The sequence below is a fragment of the Calliphora vicina genome, chromosome 2 (assembly GCF_958450345.1).
Source record: "Calliphora vicina chromosome 2, idCalVici1.1, whole genome shotgun sequence".
In the NCBI taxonomy this organism is placed as follows: Eukaryota; Metazoa; Arthropoda; class Insecta; order Diptera; family Calliphoridae; genus Calliphora; species Calliphora vicina.
Window position 1 is genome coordinate 44142545 of NC_088781.1, and position 12070 is coordinate 44154614.

Here is a 12070-nt window from a genome sequence, read left to right on the forward strand (position 1 = left end):
GAACTAGAACAGAACTAGAACAGAACTAGAACAGAACTAGAACAGAACTAGAACAGAACTAGAACAGAACTAGAACAGAACTAGAACAGAACTAGAACAGAACTAGAACAGAACTAGAACAGAACTAGAACAGAACTAGAACAGAACTAGAACAGAACTAGAACAGAACTAGAACAGAACTAGAACAGAACTAGAACAGAACTAGAACAGAACTAGAACAGAACTAGAACAGAACTAGAACAGAACTAGAACAGAACTAGAACAGAACTAGAACAGAACTAGAACAGAACTAGAACAGAACTAGAACAGAACTAGAACAGAACTAGAACAGAACTAGAACAGAACTAGAACAGAACTAGAACAGAACTAGAACAGAACTAGAACAGAACTAGAACAGAACTAGAACAGAACTAGAACAGAACTAGAACAGAACTAGAACAGAACTAGAACAGAACTAGAACAGAACTAGAACAGAACTAGAACAGAACTAGAACAGAACTAGAACAGAACTAGAACAGAACTAGAACAGAACTAGAACAGAACTAGAACAGAACTAGAACAGAACTAGAACAGAACTAGAACAGAACTAGAACAGAACTAGAACAGAACTAGAACAGAACTAGAACAGAACTAGAACAGAACTAGAACAGAACTAGAACAGAACTAGAACAGAACTAGAACAGAACTAGAACAGAACTAGAACAGAACTAGAACAGAACTAGAACAGAACTAGAACAGAACTAGAACAGAACTAGAACAGAACTAGAACAGAACTAGAACAGAACTAGAACAGAACTAGAACAGAACTAGAACAGAACTAGAACAGAACAGAACTAGAACAGAACTAGAACAGAACTAGAACAGAACTAGAACAGAACTAGAACAGAACTAGAACAGAACTAGAACAGAACTAGAACAGAACTAGAACAGAACTAGAACAGAACTAGAACAGAACTAGAACAGAACTAGAACAGAACTAGAACAGAACTAGAACAGAACTAGAACAGAACTAGAACAGAACTAGAACAGAACTAGAACAGAACTAGAACAGAACTAGAACAGAACTAGAACAGAACTAGAACAGAACTAGAACAGAACTAGAACAGAACTAGAACAGAACTAGAACAGAACTAGAACAGAACTAGAACAGAACTAGAACAGAACTAGAACAGAACTAGAACAGAACAGAACTAGAACAGAACTAGAACAGAACAGAACTAGAACAGAACTAGAACAGAACAGAACTAGAACAGAACTAGAACAGAACTAGAACAGAACTAGAACAGAACTAGAACAGAACTAGAACAGAACTAGAACAGAACTAGAACAGAACTAGAACAGAACTAGAACAGAACTAGAACAGAACTAGAACAGAACTAGAACAGAACTAGAACAGAACTAGAACAGAACTAGAACAGAACTAGAACAGAACTAGAACAGAACTAGAACAGAACTAGAACAGAACTAGAACAGAACTAGAACAGAACTAGAACAGAACTAGAACAGAACTAGAACAGAACTAGAACAGAACTAGAACAGAACTAGAACAGAACTAGAACAGAACTAGAACAGAACTAGAACAGAACTAGAACAGAACTAGAACAGAACTAGAACAGAACTAGAACAGAACTAGAACAGAACTAGAACAGAACTAGAACAGAACTAGAACAGAACTAGAACAGAACTAGAACAGAACTAGAACAGAACTAGAACAGAACTAGAACAGAACTAGAACAGAACTAGAACAGAACTAGAACAGAACTAGAACAGAACTAGAACAGAACTAGAACAGAACTAGAACAGAACTAGAACAGAACTAGAACAGAACTAGAACAGAACTAGAACAGAACTAGAACAGAACTAGAACAGAACTAGAACAGAACTAGAACAGAACTAGAACAGAACTAGAACAGAACTAGAACAGAACTAGAACTAGAACTAGAACAGAACTAGAACAGAACTAGAACAGAACTAGAACTAGAACAGAACTAGAACAGAACTAGAACAGAACTAGAACAGAACTAGAACAGAACTAGAACAGAACTAGAACAGAACTAGAACAGAACTAGAACAGAACTAGAACAGAACTAGAACAGAACTAGAACAGAACTAGAACAGAACTAGAACAGAACTAGAACAGAACTAGAACAGAACTAGAACAGAACTAGAACAGAACTAGAACAGAACTAGAACAGAACTAGAACAGAACTAGAACAGAACAGAATATTGGCTTTATTTTAACCATTATATTTATAATACTTAACACATCTTCTTTAAAGACCTCATAGTTTTTATTTTGTTCATTATTAAAACGTAAATCTTTATTATTTAGCCCATAAATTTTACAATCTGTTACTCTCGTCTTTTGCTATACAAATATTGACTCAGTACAATCTCTTAATATCTATCAATAAAATAATTTAAAACTCACAAGCTGTTAATTTATTTTGTTTACATTAAGGTATATTTTTATTTTGTTAAATAGTTACTGCACTAAAATAAAATTATCAACTAAATCTTCCAACATGTCGGTTAATCTCGTTCTATAAGTCTCATCCGTATGGAAGGCTTTCAAACAAATCTCCACACGCTTGCGATCAAAGAAATCAGTAAAACCATCTGCGGAGCCAGTCAAACATTGAGTTAACTCTGATGGTAATATGGTTAAATGAGAAAATAGGCAGGATTCAATGAGGCCACAAATACGGAACTCCTGCAATGAAGCATATAGTTCTTCCTCGGTGATGAAATCTTTAATGTTAAGTTTTTCACGTTTTAAGAATTCGGTCATAAAATGATAATAGTCGGCTATGAGTTCCATGAGATATTTCGAGCGGAATTCCCTGGAAGTGGGTATGGTTAGAATGGTAATTAGGTCGATCATGGGAGGTGCATAGCGAGCCAATTGAAAGTCCACAAAACGGGAGTGTATGGGTATGTCACCATATTTGCTGTACTGGAACATAATATTGTTGGCCCACAAATCACCATGGGAAAAGACATTCTGATATTTCTTGGATGTTTGCACTAGCTTAAAAATAAGCTGCATTTTATTCTGGATATTTGAGAGTATAAAGTCCAAGTTATTTTGATATTTGGGCATTTGTTTAATCAGTTCCTTAAATACTTGGACGCCGTTGCTAAAATTTTGAAAACGTACATGATCGTTGGAACAATTTTTAGGATAAGCATTTTCTATGGCAGCCAAAGGATGTAATTCATCGAATTTTTGTTTTTGTTGTACCTCATACACCAAGGAAGCCGAATGCAAGGCTGCTAAATTTTTAACAGCACATTTTAAGTGTTCACGATCATAGAGACCATCTCTTCCGGAGCCCATTTTGTAGCCTTGCTGATGCAAATCCTCAAATACCAACCAATTGTTGTCTGCATAATAACACTTGGGAGCTATACCCTCAAAAATCTCTTGCAGCCTGGGTAAGACATCACGATAGACAGCAATCTCCTTTTTGAACACACCAAATTGCTCCATATACTCCATGCGTGAGGCAATTTCCATGGGTGCAGATTTGGTGAAGAATCTTAACTTTTGTACGGAATCTTGGTTGACAGCATTTTTCTTGGAGATCTCCACTATCAAATAACGATGATTGCCTAAAAATCCCGAAGGATCTTCTGATATGGGTTTCAGTTTATAATAGTTGATGTCAAAATCGTGGCCAATTTCTTGCTGCTCTTGTTCTTTGGCTTCATAATCCTTAAAATAGCGGCGACACAAACCCTGCACATCGTTTGCGGATAATTCTACAACAGCAGCCATTTTTATTAATATTTTTTTGGAATTTTGGTTAATTTGTTTTACACTGCCGCCAATTGTATGACTGTTTGGTTTAACTGTCTAAAATATAATGTGTTTTATTTTCCTCGAGCATTTTATCTTTATTTTTAACTTTCGTCAAATGCTGTCTTTGTGTCACAGCCTCATAATCTAAATCTGTTGCCTTCTGTTTAACTTTTATTATTGTCATTATTTACAAGGCAAATATGTTAAATTGTAAAAAAATTTTATTAGATTTTTGTCGCTTCTTTTTCAAGTCAGCCACCCTAGAAGTGATGATCACTCCTAAAACTTCCATTTAAAAGTGTGTCTTCAATTTTCACAAACAATTTCGCTGCATTCAAAAATTGCTTTGGCTCTAAGAGATCTTTTTTGATTTTCGTCAAAAGTCTAAGATAAAAATTAAACAAATATTTACTATTCAAAATTTATTTTGATGATAAGGAGCGCAATTTTATGGAAACATTGGTGGCAATATACCCATTTCATCAGCTTAGATTTTCACACACAAATCACATTTGTTTGTTTGCTTTATTTAATTTGGAACAAAAATAACTTTTGGCTTCTCTTTTATTATCACTTTTGATCATAAATATTTCTTGAATTATTTTTTAACTAAAAAACATGTGTTTTTTAAACTAAACAAATCTAAACAGTTCATGAGCGAATTTATGCTTTCGGGATTAAAATTTTAATTAAAAAACTTTAAAAATATTAACAAACCGCCATACAAGCTTTAAACTTCCAAATGATCATTCACTCATAACCCCGTTTTACAATTCCGAATTGCCAACTATTTAAACCTTAAGGTTGTTGTCTTAGCTAAGCTCTATATTTAAGCACAAATTTAAATATTTTCTTCATTTTATTTATTCCAAGCAACTTGTTTCTTTCTCAACATATTTTTTCCAAGCTTAAACTTGTTAGTTTTTTGTTTTAGCCAAAATGTTTAAAAACCTACAACTACTAAACTCAAATAACAACAAATATTAAATTTTTTTGTTAACTTCCCTACTTGCCACAACTATTAAAAGCCAGAGATTTACTATTTATGTGCTGAGGGGTTTATAATTTTCAAGCAAAAACTATTAAATTCAGTTGTTTTTGAATCGTGTTTGTTTAAACTTCATTTAGCGGTTATAACGCAAAAAAAAGAAAACTTAATAACATATAAACAATAAATTAACAAACATATGTTTGAAATTCATGTTAGCTAAATTCGTAACGGTTTTCAGTGCTGACTAAAACTAAATATTTTATTGAAAAATAATATTATTTGTAATAAAAATTAAAAGGATTATATTGTTTTGGTGATATTGCAAATTTGTTTCTAATTAAAAAATAATAATAATAAAATGTGAGTTGATTATATAAGAAATAGTGAAAAGATTTAAAATATGTTAAGCATAAATACTGAAAGTGAAATTAATAGTTAATAGAAAAACTTTTAAAATATTTTAATCAAAAGAATCTAAAGCTATTTTATTTTATTTAAAATTGATACAAAACATTTGTGTTTTATTTACCAAAAAATACTGACCTTCGTCAATATTATTCCTACCTTTTGTTATATTTTAACTTACATTATTGAAATATGTACCCAACCCAATTAGCACAAAATCCTCAAAAATTCAAGTACTTGAACATTTTGTTGGAATTTATATTTTCCAAGTTTTAAACTTGGAAAATATCTGAAAAAATTAAATTCAAGTCTTGAATTATAGTCAAGCAATTGAATTACACTTTATTTCAATAGCATTCTCCAGTAAAAAGGAAACATAAATTGTTTGAAAAATATTTTATTTTTTTCAAATATTTTTCAAGTTTAAAACAAATTCCAACAAAATGTTCAAGTGCTTGAATTTTTGGGGCTGTGTGCTTATTGGGTTTATAATTCGAAGTATTTTTATTTTATCTTAATAAGCATTTTTACTGGAATTCAAGTTAAAAGCAAGTGTAATTCAAGCCTTGAATTATAGTCAAGCAATTGAATTACAGTTGCGTTACACTTTATTTCAATAGCATTTTCTAATAAAAAGGAAATATAAATTCAAGCCATATGTTTTTTGTTTAAAAAATATTTAATTTTTAAATATTTTTCAAGTTTAACACATAATTACATTTGCATTCAAGTCAAATTCCAACAAAATGTTCAAGTGCTTGAGTTTTTAAAATTATTACAATATAATTAACTTTTAAGCAAAAGGTTTGAAAATGACATGTATTTTACGAGTATTATATTAAGATATTTGAGAATTAAACAAATTTACTAGCCTTCACTTTGTAACGAGAGAATCAATAACAAAAGATCGGGTTCCGTTACGGAGTTCGGCAAAATTTTGCCCGAACACCGAACTATTAATGAAAATAACTGAACGGATTAATTATAATAAAGAAAATATTAAATTTTTTAAAAATTATTCGCTCAGATTACGAAATTTCTCTACAAACAAAAATGGAATATGTCTGTTTCTTTTTTACTTCATAAAATAGTTTGTATTGAGAAGAATCTATAATATTGATTTTTATCAATTTTGATCACACATTTTTAAATGACAAAATATTGTGTTTATACCGGTTTTTTGTTTTAATAACATAATTAATATTTTATTGTGGATTTTTGAGGAATAAAATTGATTTTAACCCTTTAGTTAAAAAATTGATTTATTAAGTTTAAAAAATAACTTGAATTATTCTGTGTTTTTAGTGATTTTAAAAGTTTAGGGTCATTTTAACAACCCCTAGTGCTATTAAGGGTTAATATCCATTACTAGACTTTATGTTATATTTTTCATAAGGTTCGTCAAAATCGCCCAAAAATATATAACATTTCGTTATCTTTCCATGAGAAATTCCAAATATTGAAATATTTTACCTTTGACCTTTACAATCTTGGAGTACTCTAATCTATATATGTATGTATAAGAGTGAACCGTTACTAACTGAGTGACTGATTTATCATCATGAAATTTTAACTGTTGGTTTCTCCCTCCCAAAAGGATCCACTAAGAAGGGGAACGTTTAAGGGGTAAAAATGACTAAATTCGGTAATTTTATATATTCAAAACTAATAAAGATATAAAAAAAAACTTAAAATTGAATGTTACTCCATTTAAATAAAAGCTGACAGGCATTTGATAATTTTTCAAAATTCTAACCCTTTAGAGGTGAAAACGCCTAAAAAAATATTTTGGCACCCAATAAACATTGAATCAAATTTTGTATCCTATTTTTTATTTATCAAAAAATAACAAATATGAATTTGGTACTTTTTGGAAATTCGAAACATTAAGGGATTAAAATTTATTTGAGTAAAATTTTACCACCGCAAAAAAAGTACCAAAAAATTTGGTAAAAATGGAAAAATTTTATTTTAAATTATTAAGCCAATTTTGATAACATTGGTTCCTGAATTCATACAAAAATTAGCTAACAGAACTCGAATGCCAATGTGTATATTGGGCCAAATCTGGGTAAATAGTTTGGTACTTTTTTTTAAAACATATTTTGTTCTTGAGCACATTACACGGATTTCAAACGTTTGAGATATGGGCAATTCCATTATGTCGCACTGGACCGTCGTACACATTGAAAGTGAAAAAAATTTCAAAATAAATTGAATTTATAGTTTGATAGATGGCTCAGTTTATAGCTCTCAATTAGCCCTATAATTGGTGCTAAGTTTGATTTTGGCAAGTTTTCATTTTCAAGATAATTGCAAATAACCGAGGCATTCGCACGGGACAAATACAGAAGTCAATTTCGCGGCCAACCATTCGAACGACAATTTCATTCATTCTTTTTTGACTTGTTGTACCCTCAGGAAGATTTTAGATATCAAAAGTCAATGCATAATGTCTCTCTTTAAGAACTTGTATCAAAATAAAATGTGCATTATAAATATTCAAATCAGAAAAGTTGCCCTTGGAATGAATAAATGGAAAATTTCTTTACATTATTTAAATTTGATTGTTTCCCTATGAAAATGGTAAAAGTGTTTGATAAAACAAAGTGTTTTCAAACACTTTTAATTTTCTGGTCTCGGTGGACCTTTCGGTGGAAATGCCCATATGTCAAAATGTAGTATTTTTAAATTTCAAACTTGACGGGTGTTAAGGAAGGAAAAGGGTACTTTTCTCCAAATGGTACTTTTTTAATGTTTTAAATTATTTAGCATTATATAGCTGATATGTATCTGAGTGAAGTTATAGTTAATAATATGGGATAATATTTAGGTACTTTTTCGTTTTTCTAATGGTACTTTTTGAATTTTCTTTAATAATGGAATCAACCGGGAAACTTTATGATACTTTTTGAATACATTTATAATATTGAATCTGGAATCATGAAATTAGGCACATATCATCCAGAATGAGTTAGAATCTAAGGCGGAGACTTTATGGTACATGAAATTAAGCATATATGGTCGTGAGTGAGAATTCAAGAAGGACACTTTATGCTACTTTTTGATTTTTCTATAATAATGGACTTAGAAACATGAATTTAAACATACATATATGATCAATAGTGAATAAACAATTCAAGGCAAAAACTTTATGGTACTTTTTATACCATACACCACCATAGTGGGGAGGGTATTATGCGTTTGTGCAGATGTTTGTAACGCCCAAAAATATTAGTCTAACACCCACCTTAAAGTATACCAATCGACTTAGAATCACTTTCTGAGTCGATTAAGCGATGTCCGTCCGTCCGTCCGTCTGGTCGGCTGGCTGGCTGGCTGTCCATGTAAACCTTGTGCGCAGAGTACAGGTCGCAATTTTGAAGATATTTCGATAAAATTTGGTACATATTATTTTTTCGGCCCAAGGACCAAGCCTATTAAAACTGGCTGAAATCGGTCCATTATTTCACCTAGCCCCCATACAAAGTCCTTCCGAAATTGGACTTTATCGGTCATAAAAGTTTAATTTATATATGTATCCCCACAAATTCCGCTCCTCATAAGTTTTATATATACAAAATTCATGTCACCAAATTTTGTTACGATCGGTCCATAATTAGTCATAGCTCCCATATAGACCCGCTTCCGAAAATCACTTTAACGTGCATAAATCGCTTAAAAATGTTGGTATACACACATAATTCAACATACATAGTTACCATTAATATAGATATGATCGGTCCATAATTGGTCATAGCTCCCATATTAGGCCCACTTCCGAAAATCACTCAAAAATATATATTATTGAAATTTTAAAAGAAAAATGTTTTTGATATTTTACTTAGTGTAGGGTATTATATGGGCTTGACCGACCATACTTTCTTACTTGTTTTCTTATTCTAATGGTACTTTTCGTATTTTCTTCACCAATGAACATAGAAAATTGAAATCAGCGAATGGGAATCCACAAGTTGGTGTTTTATGGTACTTTTTATTTGTTCTAATGGTACTTTTTTAATACATTTATACTAATGAATATCGAATCATATATATATGGTTATGATCGAGTGATAATCCAAGGGAGAGATTTTATGGTTCTTTTTCCTATTCGAATGCTACTTTTTGTATTTTCCTTACCAATGATGGTTAATTAAACAAATATAGTCCTGAATAAATAGGAAACAACCGATGGTCCTTTTTTCTCCTTCTAATTGTAATTTTTTTTAATTTTTTAACAATGATTTCTATGTTCATTGTTAATATTAAGCAAAATGGTCTTGAGTGAGTGAGAATTCACAATTTTCGACTTTTGATACTTTTTCTTTATTGCAATGGCACGTTTAGAATATTTTCTAATGATAAACCTAGAATCATGAAGGAATTGAAAGGAGTTCATTGAGTTTGAGGTAAAGTTAGCTAATCCCTGTTTAAATACCAACTTATTTTCCAATCAGACCTCATTCATCTGTGTATAAAAATGTCAACATCAAAATTTCAATTAAATAATAAATTTAAATAAAATGTTTGCTTTAAACAAATCGTTCCGAAAGAACCACTTCATGTCCACCTTCTACATGCAAATGATGCAATTTAAAAAAAAAAAACAATTTTGCAAGCCAAAAGTTTACATGTAACAAACACTCCCCAAAATAACCAAGTAAAAACCAAGTAAAGGCGGGAAAACAACAATTTGCCAATATGCATAAGAAACAACAAGTATTTCTTAACAATAAACAAAAAAACTTAAAACAAAACAAACAACAACAAACCAAGACAATAATTAACTAACTAAAACTATTCATTGATTCATTCTACCATTGACCATCATCATTATTTGTAATAGTACATATGCTTGAATGTCCGTCCGTCCGTCCATCCATCAGCCGGACACACATTATTAGCACAGTGGGTATGCAAGTCACATATGTTTGCATTAAATTATACACACATACGTACTGCTGCTTATCCGCAGCAACATTTTTCAATAACGATTGCAGCATAAAGCAACAAAATTATTAAGTAATAAAAATGTATTTAACTTTAAACAAAATAACAAAAACAAATGCAAATAAATTTAATTAAAATGCTGACATTAACATCAGAAAATAAAAACATATTTAGTTTGTATTCAAAAACTATTAAGTTCCATGCTAGAAAATTAGGAAATCTAGATCAATTTGTGTGAGGAAGGCCTTTAAATAGTTCAGTATTCCTGGCAGCGCCATGAATACTGATCTTCAAAAAGTAAAAGGTTAATTTATGTATACATATGTAAATTATTTCAGAGAATGTTTTGGTTTTATTTATGGTAATTTAAGAAGTTATTTTTCACGGCTGTTTAACACTGAAATCTCCTATCATTATATGTATTTACTGTTGTTGTTTCTACCTGTTTGAGTTTTTTTAATACGATGACCGCACTTTTGTTATAATTTGTACGTGAAGTGCATTCGTAAAATCTTCAGTATTGCTTTGTTTATTTTTTGGGAATTTAGTTTATATTTGATTTGCATACGGTAGCCCACTATTACCTCCACCAACACCTATAGCGCCATTACCAGCACGAACGGTAATTTACACATTTGCATGTCTTTAAATATAACTTGACCTTGAAAAAAACGGTTAAATGTTTCTTTCCTCTCATTGTTTTTAACGGATTATCATTTACAGAGGTCTGCACTGGCCAACCTTGGGGTTATAGTAGATCGAATTTTAAAGTGAAGTAATAAATATGTATGTATAGATCAGAAATGTTAAATTTTGACAAATCTGACCAGATTCCTACATACGACACATTTTTGAGACAGTTCAAATTTTTAATAAACGCTAATTTTAGTCGGCGCTCCTCTACATTCTCTTCTGAAATAGTTATCATGTCGTTTACACATTCATTTCTACTCTATGTCCATTATGTGTCTATAAGAACCATTTCATTACTTCGAATTCCCTCATGTTCCGGCAACCATACAAACTCGAAATGGCTGGGCTAAAGAAGATACTTACATATATCATGTTGAAAATAAGAACCCCGACTCCTTGAAAACTCGTTGATATCAATGCACAGTGGGGCACAATAAAAATTTGTTTGAAATAAATCTGGCATTTCTATACGTCTAATCCGATCGGGCCCTACAAATCCTCCAGGGGCGGCGCTATGGGCGGCTCAAAGTAGGGTACCTTCGGCATGTTAAACACGTGCCGTTTTATTGTTTCCCATCCGATTTCAAAGATTTTTATATTTTTGGAAAGCGCTAGGTCTTGAAAAAACATGCTTGCGTGCGCTATTTTATCTATTATAATTACGGAGTTATAGGCATTTCAAAATTTAAATTTTAAAATTTTGCCATTCCTTGGTCCGCTTTTTTAAACCGATCGGGGTAAAATTTGAAGTGACGCGAAATGCCAGATGTATTTCCAGATTGTCCCACTGTGCAATGGTAGACATTTCAAGAGGAAATTTTCTATATTTCTTCGCTGCTATATCAATGTTGTAGATTTCTGCCACCAAATCGTTATATTACAGATATCGAACATCCTTAAATAATAGGAGGACAAGATCATCAGACAAAACTCACACCAGTGCCCACTTCAGTCATTGAGCCACCACAAATGACAAGGATCATTTAATGTGAACCTTGTTGGCATTCTGATTTTAAAGATCCAATCTATTTTCTGGGCTTGATTCTATGGTGTGTGTCATGACCAATATGGTAATTCTTCTGTACACCTGACACCTATATTTTGAAGAATATTTAATGTTAATACTAAAGACTAAGTCTTATACTATAGACTAAGTCTTATACTAAAGACTAAGTCTTATACTAAAGACTAAGTCTTATACTAAAGACTAAGTCTTATACTAAAGA

At 31.4% G+C, this 12070-nt stretch overlaps 1 protein-coding gene across 1 annotated transcript; it reads right to left on the minus strand.

Annotated features, from left to right (window-relative positions):
- Window positions 1–2299: 2299 nt before the first annotated feature.
- On the minus strand, window positions 2300–3884 carry LOC135951176 (uncharacterized). The gene has a single exon (XM_065500768.1). The coding sequence runs from the start codon at window positions 3779–3781 to the stop codon at window positions 2486–2488; it is 1296 nt and encodes a 431-aa protein (XP_065356840.1). The 5' UTR covers window positions 3782–3884; the 3' UTR covers window positions 2300–2485.
- Window positions 3885–12070: the final 8186 nt, after the last annotated feature.